Source organism: Dermacentor variabilis, chromosome 7, assembly GCF_050947875.1.
Source record: "Dermacentor variabilis isolate Ectoservices chromosome 7, ASM5094787v1, whole genome shotgun sequence".
NCBI lineage: Eukaryota > Metazoa > Arthropoda > Arachnida > Ixodida > Ixodidae > Dermacentor > Dermacentor variabilis.
In genome coordinates this window covers 156,125,055-156,138,470 of record NC_134574.1, presented here as the reverse complement: position 1 = coordinate 156,138,470, position 13,416 = coordinate 156,125,055, and the positions used below count along the sequence as shown (strand labels likewise).

At 50.2% G+C, this 13,416-nt stretch overlaps 1 protein-coding gene across 3 annotated transcripts in view; it reads left to right on the top strand.

Annotated features, from left to right (window-relative positions):
* Cph (BCL11 transcription factor chronophage) overlaps nucleotides 1-12,688 on the top strand; it is a 662,450-nt gene extending 649,762 nt beyond the window's left edge. For all 3 annotated transcript variants that reach the window (XM_075699818.1, XM_075699819.1, XM_075699820.1), the window contains 3 exons: nucleotides 735-1,051; nucleotides 2,209-2,521; nucleotides 3,097-12,688. In XM_075699818.1, the coding sequence (XP_075555933.1) occupies nucleotides 735-1,051; nucleotides 2,209-2,521; nucleotides 3,097-4,712 (2,246 nt within the window). In that variant the 3' untranslated portion in view covers nucleotides 4,713-12,688. The remainder of the gene's footprint in view (nucleotides 1-734; nucleotides 1,052-2,208; nucleotides 2,522-3,096) is intronic.
* Nucleotides 12,689-13,416: the final 728 nt, after the last annotated feature.

Sequence of the window (13,416 nt, the reverse complement as noted above, 5' to 3'; positions counted from 1 at the left end):
TGCCCTACGATTTGCGCGTCGCACTGTAATATATTGTACATATATAAAGGCGAAAATCAGTGCAAATGAGTCTAACTCACGCCCTTACACCCAAAAAAGTGTAAGAGTGCCAGTTATATAGATTGATTTACACCCGTCTCCAGTTTTAAGGGTGCACATGATTTTAGAGTGCGGGAAGCTCTCTGCCGCTGCTGTTATGACCAGTTGTAACCGGTTAGAACCTATTGAAGTCTGTTGGAGTGTTGTTTGATGTGGTTGTTGGTGCCATCTAGTGTCCAACTGAGATTGCTAGATATAGGTCTGACGCTGAGGTCGTTCAGCTATCACAGCAATGGTGGATAGTATATGAATTTCTCAGACGTTCGCGCTTGTTGCTTCAGATGTTCTCGCGAAGCTACGTGTTACGATTCCTTTCTTTTACATCCTCAAGCAGCCATGCATTTTTTAACACATGAAAGTAATAAGTCTCCAAGCACTTAAACATCCTTTGCCAATTGTTGCTTTCACAGACAAATATTTTCTTGTATACGATAAACATACGAAACAACAAAGTCGTTTGAAGCCATAAGCACATCCGTCTGCTACACCCACCATTCTTATGCTGGCCGAACTGCCCTACGCAGCACCAAAGCGCTACGTTTTGGCGCCGTACTAGTCGCGTGCTTTTTACATGTTTCTTTTTTCGTGCCTAAACGTACTCTGTGTTCTCTTCCGCTTTCTATCACGATGCGCAGAGCCCAACAGCTACACGTGTTTCACGTGCAAGCATGTCTTCCCCTCCGCCTGGCTGCTGGTCCAGCATTGCCAGAACCTGCACGGCGTCAAGATCTACGTGGACGCCAACATCAGCGCGACGGGAGCGCTCTTTCCCCTGGTGGGCGGCGGCCGGTCTTCCGTCACGCCTCCCCTGCTACACCGGCCGTCCTCGGCGCAGCCCTCCGTCGGCGGGGTGTCCAGCGTGCCGGCGCCCACCCCGCCCACCCCTGTTGGGTCTTCGTCCACGCCATCGGCGAGGTCTACGCCGACGTCGTCCACGGAACCCGCACCGCAGGTGAAAATCTCATGCACGACTGATGGGGGTCTTAAGGACGTCTTTAGATGGCTCGACCTAGCCTTGATGCAGTGTCTAGTACATCAGTCTATGTATCATATTGGCAAAGAATGAACGTAGGCACAATATAAAACGTGTAGCAGTGGCGGTGCATTAAGAAGCTAAAGATATACAGCGGTCAAGACCCGTGTACATCTTTGCCCAGAAAACGCTTCTGACCAGAAAGACACTTGCCCAGAAAGCGCTTCTGGTGGCCAAGGCAGCTTCCAATGCATTAAGCGACCAGTATAGCGGAAGGAATAAAGACATCTCGTAAATGCAGCCCTCTGTGGGCACATCCAGCCGGTTTCCGTACCGTGGGTTATCGCTATGTCGCCAGTGCAGACCGGAGCAGGCGCCTAGCGCGTTATAGACAACTGTCTTGTCTCCCGGGCTATAACTAAGAAAAATAATACAAAAGAAAAAAGATGCACCACCTGGCCAGAAGTATCTTTAGAAGATACCTTGAAGAAAAACATGATCCTTCGTTTATCGACGAGAAAGGAGTTGCTTTTATTTGCCTATTTTCTCAACGCAGTCTTGCAGACGAAACTGTCCTCTTAGCCCACATGCCTTACCGCCGTACATGAGAAAACTAATGAATCATCTAGAGGAGCTAACGTCATCATACGAGTAACAACAGTTTTACAGAAAGGAGGAGGAGTGTCGTTTACCAGCTGCAGGCGGACCTATAGCCTTGCAAATATTCCCCGCAGTTGCTCCGCCCGAGCGGCCACTTATGAAGCTCGGTGGAATTGGAGCAGTCGCCGGCAATTGCTATAGCAGCAGTACTTTGTCCATCGTCACTGCAGCTTGACACAACACTTGCAGGGAAGAAAGGGTTACATGTTTTTCCAACGCTTTATCAGACTAACACCTTCGATTGTCTCTAGAGGGACTTTCGGCTCATAAGCGGACGTCTTTACACAAAACGCCTTGACTATCAGCCTTGTAACAATCTAACGAACATGATTATGTTGCGCTTAGTGTTACACTGACGATTTTAAGTGAAGGACAGGACGTGGACGCGGCGCAATATAATCATGAACATCCACCAACTAACCCCCTTCATTGCTTTGCTACATCTAACGAAGCTGCTGATGGCGTCGGTCACTCAGGTGACGTCCACGGCCGGCCCCGGCGTCCCGTCGCTAGCCGGCGTCGTGGACCCTGTGGCCGCGGCGCATCCGGCGCTCCAGCTCCTGCGGATGCCGCTGTCCGAACGCCAGTTCGCCGCGGGCGCAGCGGCGGCTGCGGCGGGCCTCTTCGGGAGGGCTTCTAGTCACGACTTCCGCGTGGGCGACCTCCTGGCCGACCAGCTGCGGCCGCAGGTTCCCCTCCCGCCCGTCGCCCCGGCGTCCTCGTCGACGGCGGCGGCGTCCACGCCACCGACGACCGCTCCGTCGTCCTCTTCCGCCGTGGCCGCTACAGGTACTGCAAGAGGCTATTCCTCTTCTTTAGTTACCTACTTGCACTGTGCTGCCTTTTAGATCTGCCGCCAAGAATGTTGCAAGAATGGCGGCAGCCCTGGATATCACCGTTTCCGCGGATATGTTATGCAAAAAAGGTCACTAGCTTCCATGTTACGTTATTACACATGTTCTACGTATTCTAGAACTCAATGTGCAAATGTGGCGTCGATATGCACTTCCAGGTGAAGCGGCACCCTCTTTTCGTCTCTTAACCCCCTCTCTCCTTGTAGGGTTGCAAACCGGACGCGCGTCGGAATCACCTCTGTGCCTTTTCTTCCTCTACTTTCTATCTCTATCTAACAGAGTAAAATTTCCTGCACTCTCGCTTCGTTTTCCTCATTTTCTGCCTATTCGCGCACCCTTATTTTTCGCGTAACTGCTGTCATTCCTAGACATAGAAATTTATGCGCTAAAAAGGACCAGAGACAATCACTGTCTTGGGTGAAAATCAACTGTTTCCTTTCACCTCTGTCGCCAGTGGACATCTTCCGATGAATTTTGTCGCAGTAACATGCCATCGTTTGCGTGTTTCAGGCTCGACAAGTCGCGACGGCTTCCGACCGTCGGCGACGCCGCAGAGCACACCGCCGTTCGGAATTCCGGCGATCGAGCCCCAGCTGGACTTCTACTCCCAACGACTGCGGCAGCTGGCGGGCGCATCCAGTCCATCGGACGCGGCGACGGGTAGTGCCAACGCCCCTTCGTCACCGCGCAAGCAGCTGACGCCGCCGGCGTTCCCGGCGTCGGGGGCCGCGACCTCGACGACGGGAGCCCCGCTGACGCCCACGGCGACGTCCGCGCCGTCGGGCCTCGCTAAGGCGTCGTCGGACGGAACGCCGTCCTCTCGCGTGGCGTCCCCGAAGCTCAAGTCGTGCGAGTACTGCGGGAAGTCGTTCCGCTTCCAGAGCAACCTCATCGTGCACCGGCGGTCGCACACGGGCGAGAAGCCGTACCGCTGCCACATCTGCAACCACGCGTGCACCCAGGCGAGCAAGCTCAAGCGACACATGAAAACGCACCGCAGCTCGCCCGGGTCGGGCAACAACACGAGCGTCGAGTCGGCCCGATCCACGCCGGACGGCGCAGGTGGAGGCGGCGGCGGTCCGAGGACCAACGGTGACGACGGCTCGGAGGACGGCGCCGCGTCGTGCGACGAGGTCGAGGACGAGGAAGAGGAGGACGAGATGGATGAAGAAGAAGAGGAGGAAGAGGAGGAGGAAGAAGAAGAGGAAGAAGAAGAAGATCTGGACGACGAGAGCGGCGCCGGAGGCGCCGACAGGGCCGAGGACCTGACGGTACGGGGCGGCGGCGGGACGGGCTCGTCGGTGGGCCCGTCCGAGCGCAAGTCCCTGCTGGGCGAGGTCATGGAGAAGATTGGCCTCACAAACATCCAGCAGTACAGCGAGGCCTACCGGCAGGCGCTCGAAGAGAGCGGGACCCTGCGCAACGCCGTCAAGCAGGAGCGACCCGGGTCGGCCGTGCCCAGCACCGACACGTCGATGGCCGAGAACGGCTCCGACGTGGTCGGCAGCAAGTCGCTGCCGCACACGGCACTCGACTTCGGCGGCAGCCTGCTGGGGGCCTTCGACGGCGACTCCACCAGCAAGAGGCTCAAGCTAGACCTGGCCGCGGCGGCGGGAGAGCGCGACGTCTTTCCCGCCGGTCTCTGGCTGCCCTCGATGGCCCACCGCGACTTCTACCTGGGCCTCCACCAGCAGGGCGCCGCCGACCTGGAGCAGCGGGCCAAAGAGCTCAAGCTGGGCACACTGAGCCCACGCCCCGGTCCGAGCGGCGCGGCTGCTGCGCTGGCCCTGATGGGCTCCCACCTGGGCAGGCCCAAGGACCGGCGCAACGACACGTGCGAGTACTGCGGGAAGGTCTTCAAGAACTGCAGCAACCTCACGGTGCACCGGCGATCGCACACGGGCGAAAAGCCCTACAAGTGCGAGCTCTGCAGCTACGCCTGCGCGCAGAGCTCCAAGCTGACGCGGCACATGAAGACCCACGGGCGCGTCGGCAAGGACGTCTACCGGTGCCGCTTCTGCGACATGCCTTTCTCGGTGCCCAGCACGCTGGAGAAGCACATGCGCAAGTGCGTCGTCAACCAGAACGCCCAGTCGCTGGACTCCGACTCGAAGGACATGACGTGACGCCGCAGCCGCCGAGGTCGTCCTTCGTCGACGTCGCTGGCGTCGCCTCGCGCAGGACTCGTGGGGCCCGCCACCGCTGCCGCCCCGTTCGCGTCGTGGCGCCGAGCGGCCCTCGGACAGCCCTGGGTCGCGTCTCTTCTGCACTGAAGACACTTTTGAGGCCGCCGTAACGTCGGTGACCGACCTTCTCGCAGTGGTAGCCCGTCGTTCCCAGCCACCTCTCCTTCCCAAGTCATCACGAGTCGCGCCGCCCGTACGTTGGCGCGAGCGTGTGTGTGTGTGCGTGCGTGCGTATCGTAACATCATTCATACTCTCCCGGACTCATCACCGACCTCCACTGTGGTCTCCTCTGCGCGCTCTGCTTGCTTCGTCCTCACGGACTGGTCCCCCACCTTTCAGCGCCAGAGCTGGCGCCTTCTCTTGCCAGCGGTGTGTTTACGTCGCTGGTTTGCTTTGTTTTTCGTCCACTGGCTTCTGAGAGACTGTAAACGGCTGAAGCCTGTCGATCGTGGACCTACCTGATACCCGCGGTGGTAATATGTGTTCATATCCCTGTCTCGTTCAAGTGCGTTAACAAAGAGCTTCACTGGCAGTCGACGCTCGGAAGAGCTGTGGCCCTGCCGTCTCACGAAAGGAGGAGAGCGCGTTGTACAGTGCAAATCCGGTCGCGGTTAATCTATACGGAGGGCAAAATGTTCAGCATGTCGCAGCTACCAAAAGGCGGCCTAGTGCACCAAACATGAGTTGAGGTCGGTGACTATGCGGAAATTCTGCGAGATCTTAAAATGCGGGTTCACTCGATCCTTTGAAGGCCTCTACTGTAGGCTCCCAGTGGAACACAAAACATGTCGCACGCCGTTGAAGCGCAGGAAAAGAAGTAGATGCCGTTGCCAACGTGCTTACGAGGTTGGAAAACTGGTCGGGTTCGTTGCCAGTGGCAGATAGAGCCACTTATATAAAACAAAATACGCCTATAAATGAATCTCCGCCGAAAGTGCCTGAAATCTGGCGCCGGAGGAACTACATCAACACATCCGTTAGGAGCGGTAGTGTCGCCCGATTTCGATCTTAACCATACCGGTGTCTGCTCGACCGGTGGACCTTCCTCGTGGCAGTTGGTGCGAAATGTTGATTACTGCGTTGTTAAGAATTACCAGAGCCAATCGGCGCCGAGTGACGTATTTCCTTAAATCAAGAAGCATAGGTGTGGAGTCGACTTGGATGAAGCTTGGGCGTGGAGTCGATACGCTAAGACGTGACCTCGACTCGCCTGGCGAACGTGCGTCGAAATCAACGCAGCAGCGTCTCTCCCCCTTTCTGAACGGCAAAGCGTTGCGGAGTTAGCCGGGGTGGCCACGGCTTTTGGGTCTTTCAGTTTTGCTCCCTCCCAAGGCTTTTACCGCGTCGCTGTTGTCGGCGACAAACTCGAGTGTTGCCGGACAGGTCGTGCGACATTGGCGACGGGTTCTTTCTGCAGCAGCCAATGGCAGAAGCTCACGACCCCGCTTCCACACATGTGCAATAACACCGTTCCCTTTCGCACCGCTCTCTCTCCCTCTCGAAGGATTGGTGCCCCATTTTTTAAATCTTGTCTAGCCATCTCCTTTCATTATTATTTTTGGACTTTATTGTTTGTAGTGTTCGTAACGATGCTGTGTGCTTCGCTCTTTGGCATGTTTCACTGCTGCTCTGTCGTAGTCCATGCGGTAATCAGAGGAGTAATTATCGTTCGCACTTACGGAACGCATGGAGAAGTTTGTTCACCTGTACCTAAATAACCCAGTCCAACACCTCTTCTTTTTTTCACTTTTTGTTTTTGTTTTAAATGCACGTATAGAGACGCGATCATACCTCGAGAACATAATACTGCATTTTAACTTCGTTTTATATTAGTGAGCCCTCAATTCCAAGAGGCGTCGTCACTCTCTCCCATTCTCTTTCCCTTTCTACCATGCAGCAGTAAAGTGTGTGAATTGTTGAGTTTGCTGCGCTTTTTTTATTACTGTTCAACCGGGGACCACTGGCAGAGATTGTCGTCTCGGCGTTCTTTCTTTTTATTTTGCCCGCGACCACTGCGCATATAGGGGTTGTACGTTCGTAAAGCGCAATAACACAACCTCGAGAAGTTGCAAGAGGAGCAGTTAAATTCATCCGCGAGGTCAACTAGTATCGCGGCTCTCTGGCTAGTTGGAGCTTCATCGTTTTCATCCGACAGGGGTGCAACCGTCCTCGATTTAAGATTTCTCATTTGATAGCGATGGGAGTAAATGAATGACAGTGCTTTAAAATTGGCTGTTGTGGTGTAATCGAAACGTACGTTGGCGTTTTGACATGATAGCATTGTTCCCCCAACCGGGCGCTCTCCGCAGAGATTGTACTAGTTGAAGACATCAGGTATCTAGTCACGTAGCAGCAATCCTGAATTCGTTCAACGTATTGTTATCTTGGCTGAGCGATAACCATTTGCCTAGAGACGGAGCGCACGGCACAACATCGGCAGATTATCTGGCGGCCAAAATCGCGGCGCGAACTAAAGGAAAAACAAAAAAAGACACACCCACGCAGTCCTACGCCCGCAGACATTTCCTCCAGTTGCAACGTCGCTCGTTCAGCGCGATGCAGACAAGTGCGTCATTTACTGCCGCGTTGAAATTCAGTTGAGCTGATCATCGACAGATGTCGGGTCGAGCTGCGCGCACGTCATCTCATCGCGCCTTCGGGCACGCATGCGCCGTCTGTCCGTAGCTGTGGGAACGCAAATAGGCCTCCGAGATAGCGGTCTCTCCCAATCACGGAGGTGACGGTTCGTTCTCCCATCCCAGGTACCGTAAATCGTTCACTATGACGTTGTTTTCGCTTGTTTTTGTCTATTTAAGAAAACGCGACGACTTACGCTGTCGAGTTGTCTTCATTGTTCACGCGTCTCATCACTGTAACGCCACGATCTTATCCAACGGTCCTTATAGCTGGCGTGCCAATACAGCGTGTTTCGGAGCAGGTTAGCGCTTGTGACACACATGCGTGCATCGTCGTTCATCAATTCTTGAGCAGAGGATGTTCGAGATGCGCATAGCTTTCTGTACAAAAGAAATATCAAGTCACCGTGCATACAGACATGCCGCGGGAATAAGCACTTGTGACATTGTAATCAAGAGGGTATACATATATATCGCAACTTGTACCAGACAATTCACGCCCACTCTAATCACCCCGCAGCTTTCATGACTGCTCCTTAACGTTAGTTTCTTTTTCATTGTATGCGTTCTTTTCAGGGGCGTTACAACCGTTGGAAGATACAGCAGTCTGCCTTGAGGGGCTTTGAGAAATACCTGGCTTCATTTTTGTCAAAAATTCGCTGGCGATTTATTTGCACAAGCGTGTGAGAAAGCTATTCGCGCCATGTCTCGGTATCAAACGATTTACAAAAGACGTAATTTTCTCGATTCCTAATATAAAAGAATGTATCAGTCGATTCCTAAATTAGAAAGAACCTTCATACGCATCTAAATTGTACCCAATGACGTCATGACTACTTGTCTGATCGGGGATTTGCGGACCGAGCACCCGTGAGAGGCGTCGTTAGGCCTAGCTTTTCTTAGGCGTAACTAGGCCTAACGCAATATTTTCTTTGGATGCGTTTACCCATACAGCAGGCTGCTTGCCAACGATTGTAGTCTCCTTGCCCGGGGTCATCTAAAAGCTTTTATTTTTTTCACTTTGATGATTTTCGGTAACATGCGAGTAAAAACCCAGAGTTGAGAATCCATGCTCCCTATGTACATACAGCTCAGCCCTCGCCCTGTCCTGTCGCGTTGTGACGTCATTTCAAGTTCAATTGTCGAGGCTTGTGTCTTCTCATATTTGTCTTTGTTCTTTGTTTTTTTTTTCATTTCTTTGCCGCTTCCTGCTTCTGAAAGGATGTGTCAATCAAGCCTCTGTATCGATTTTTTTTTCATCGTAATTCATATGTCACGTGACTGTTGTGCCATTTTTGAGAGGAGAGAGGTCGCCTCGCGACAAGTCTGTTGTGACGGTCAGAGACGACTACGTTTTATCCGCTGTGAATGAATGTGTGTGAAGTGAGAAGCGATAGCAAGAAAAAAACAGAAAAAAAAGTTTTTACTCTCGTGGTCTCTGTCTAAAGTTGCACTACGCTTAAGAAGGTAAAGACTATGTTTTCCACGAGTGCGTGTGAAATATTAAGAGAGAGAGAGAGTGAGAAAGCGATAGAGGAGATATATTATATATATATAAATATATATTTTAGCCCTGTACTATAAGCATTGAGATATATAGATATTTGTAAAGCCCACCAAAACCCCCAATTTTCTTCTTGAAGGTTGGTTGTTTTAATCTTATCGTGCGTAATGATCCGAACTGCTTTCGTCATGCTTCAGGCTATGAAAGTCACTGACCGAAGACGGCAATTCATTCGAATGTAAGGCTCCGCTTATTCAAATATTCCAAGCCTATAGCATTTAAAGTTCATGTTGGTACACGAAGCAACAAAGAATTACTATGACCGCGAAACGAAAAAAAGTAAGATTACCATGGTTGGAGGCGGAATCGCTCCACAGTGCAGACATGAATGGAAAACGAAATGGATGTTTACAAAATCCGACCACAGAAGCTCTACTTTCTAGCGATTCACTCCATTTTCGATTCTCTTCTTAGCATGCGTCGTGTTGAGGCACTGATCACAGAGATAACGGCGAAGATAGCGGGTTAATTCCGGAGATAATGACAGCGCGGTGGCTCTGGAGTGAATAACAGAACGGCACAAATAACGGGAAAAAGAAAAAAAAACATAGTTGGATTATTATGAAATACGACAGTTGGTTCCGCACTCGCGACTAATTTCGTGCAGTTGACAGGTGGAATGGTTAATTATGATAGCCGGCTCATTATCGACAGGTTCCGTCGGCGAACGACAAAGAATTCTTACATCGTGAAATCTTTCTGAAATGACCTACTTGGTCCACAAAAAAAAAAAAAGAAAAAAAAAAACTAGTGCGCGTTTCTATTCGGCATTCGCTTGTCTCTTGGTCGGACCCATGCTGTCGCCTAGATCTACACAGCATTGGACGGCCTTCACGGCATTGGCCGTGCCCCTGCGAGCTTTACAAATACGTTGTTTTACTCGCCGACAATGGTCTGATGTCCTCATCTGTTGGTGTTTTGGGAGTCAACGTTAATTACCGCATTGTTGTGTGGGATTGCAGGCTAAATACGTTCAAATTTGAAACTTACGCTTTCTTCAATCGGTGGTGCTCTAGCCTGATAGCCTGACGAATAGCGGCGAGGTTTCGTGAAGTGGCGTTTCTTTGCTCCCCCTTTGTTTTTCATGTATCATCTTAATTGGCCGAATTTATGTAAACAAAAAATTGTTCTTCATGCCTGTTGATTTTGTCGTCCTGTCGAGTCCCAGTGACTTGTTTAACCAATGGAGGCGCGATCTCAAACGCTATCTTGTCTTTATTGTTTGCGTTCCTCTCTCTCACCCCCCCCCCCTCCCTCCACCTTACCGCTTTCTTTTTTTTTTTTCGCATGCGTGATGGCGTTGTGGTTTTTCGAGGGCAAATAGAAAAAAAATGACATAGTTCACGTCTACAGGCTCCAGGATTTTGTTTCTCTAGCGTTTTAATGACTCCAGCAGTGGCTGTCGTTTGCGATTCATCTCCGGAGCGATTAACTGTGTAAAGCCCGACGTACTACATAATCTGCGCCAAGTTTCATGCCTCAAAATGATGATTTAAGAGTTGGAAGCTTAACGCAAAGTCCATGGATGCTTTCTCTACAGATTTTAATAGTTCAACAAATTATTAATTGCTTAAATACTAAACTAATTAAGTTTCAACTGAAGTAACATTTCATCGTTACATTTTTTTTGTACTAATGTACTTATCATGGCCAGAAATCAAGTTGTTCCATTGTTCTTTGATGTGCAAGTGTGCTTGGGCATTACAGGGTTAATTGGTCGTGTTTAACGCCATTGTCAGCGTTCTTTCGCGGCCATAGACTTACGGCTCCCACTTGTCTGCGAAGTTTCAAGAATGTGTAGCAGTTTAGGGTTAACTCGGAGGAATTCACAGAGGGGCAACTGTTACGTAGCGAGAAGCAACACAGCGCATAATCTATCACGCAGACTATGGTCTCTATTTGCCACGTTCTTATGGAAGCATATATGTATATAGAGTGCAGAGTTTTATGTATCCTAAGGGATATAAAGACCTGCAATCCTTTGACCGTCCCTAAAAAAGAAACGAAAGATTAACTCTGACAATTGTTCTAAAGTTAGCAGGTGGCCTACAAAGCCTCGCAACCCTACTCACTTTTGCATGTAAAGATGCGAAGTATAGACCGACTAGCACGCTTATTCACTTTTAAGGGTGTCAATTATTTTGCAGTGTACCTGTCTAATATAGGTTCCTTTGGAGCGAGCATGTTGAATCACCGTGTCGGCTCCGAGAATCCTTACCAAAAGCGTGGCTACCAGACGGGGTTCTTGGCACAGCTCTCAGATCTGATCGCCTGTCTCATCTCCGGTTAGCTTTAGCCAGCTTCCTCCGCCATCTCCGCACATGCCGCGAAATTCTAAAGTTTGCCTCGCCGAGGTCATTAGACGGTTTTGCTTTTCAGCACTTCACTCACGTTCTCGGATCCGCGTGTCGCTGGTCCCCAGTGAGGACACATTATGCAGGAGTGGTCGTTTCATCCGTTACCCTCGATAAATCACAACGCCCGCGTTACGGTCTTTTTTTTATGTGTATTATTAGCAACGACGCACTACAACAGTTTGCGTTTGTCTTTTCTGGTTTCCATTGCAAAATAAGCCCCGAGTACTGTTCATCAGTTTCATCTTGCCTGTCCACCAGTGTACGTCTTTTGCGTTGCTCTCCTGTAGTTCATGTTATATCGCTCGTTATGCTTCCCCCCACCTTCTGTCTTACTTCTCCCGATTTTTATTGTCTCCGTGTTGCGTGCCGATTTGTTTCCTGTTTTGTTTTTGTAGAGAAACCAGACGCTTGAAGGCAGTTCTGCCATTTTTCGAGCGCACAATCCGGTGAAAGAAAAAAAAAAGCTAGACCTATAATAGATAGAGTGCACCTTTGCTTTTTTTTTCTTCTGCTCTTTGGTCGTTGTGACTCGCGGTGGAAAAGAAAAAGGAAAATATGACAAACTGTCGTGTGTGTGGATACCGTGATGTGTGTAGAGGAATGACGACGGAGTGTGTAAGCAACGGAACCCACATCATCGTGGCCAACTGCGTTGCTTTCAAGAGCTTTTTTTTTTTTTTTAACGCGACGTTGTCCCCCTTCAGCGCGCGTCGTCTGCTGCTCCGTAGTTGACGTGGACGCTCTTTCCGCGCCGACGCAGACGACGACGTTGTTTCTGCCGCCAACTGCGTAGTGTCTATCCGCGGCTGTGAGTGGCTCACGTTCAAATCACGTGACTGGCCCGATGGTGGCAAGATGGTCGCCGTATTTGTGAATGTCGTTCCTGGACCCCGCGTCTCCCCCTTTCCCAGTGCGCTTTCTCGTTTACCTATTGTCGTGTTTTTGTTTCAAAGCTGACCCTTTCCACTGTGGCCTCCTCACCCTTTTTTTTAAGTCATCAGGGGGCATTATACGTGCGTAAACGTTTTGTGCCGCTGAATTTAGCTTTTGTTCTGAGCGTCTTAATCTCGCCTTTCTTCCTCTCTCTTTTTTTTTCTCTTCCGTTACGCATCGCTCATTGCCTGTACTATGACAGCTGTGTTTTTTTCTGTGTGTACATTGAAAGCGAGAAACTTTCTGTGCGTTGTGAGCATTTATTTGCTTGTTGTTCCCCTAGCTTGCAAAGAGCATGTTCTTATTACATCACTCTCTCTATCATTACGTGGAAGTTTATCTGAATAGTTTGCATCCCCTCTTTTTCTCGCGAAGTAGCGATTACGCGACGGATTTATTAAATAAAAGAAAAATGGCATCCGACAGCCGTGACTCTGTGTGTTCTTTTTCTTATTTTTTTTTAAACACCAAAGTGTTATATTACGAGCCTCCAGCATCGATGCGAACGATATGTACAGGGCCAAACACTCTGGGGGCCAACATGTTATTGGTACGGAAACGGTGGTACCGACACCAATTTGAAGCTCTGGGTGAGCTTTAGCTCGGGGAAAATTCTGATATTTTTCTATTCGATAACGTAGAGCGTTGGGCTAGTTGGAATGAATGGCACTTATTTTTTACGCGTGACCATTTGGACTGCCAAAGTGGGAAAAAAGTGTATGTGAAGTGTGAGAAGATGGCCATATGATATATAATATGTATAGCGCAACTGACGGAGGCATGCTCCAAACCAGAGTCAATTGCAGAAACAAAGTAAGTTGCAATACGCTCCTCAAAGAGGAGCGAACTGAAACTGACTTCAAAAGAACGCGAGAGAGGCAGAACGTGCGTCAAGTGAACTCCTGAACAACACTTTGCAACCTGGTGCACGCGGTTTAAACTGTCGATCCGCGAACTGAAAGAGGTGCGACATAACACACTTCTCTCTCATTTACCGCTAAATTGCCACTGATATTTTTTGTTTATTTATTTCTTATTTACCCTCAGGGCCCAGGATACATTGCAGAAGGAAATGCATGGTCGCAGGTACAAAGATTATGTACAAAACAAGTTCGTTCCTGTTTATACAACATTAGCTGTTGCAATTAACACC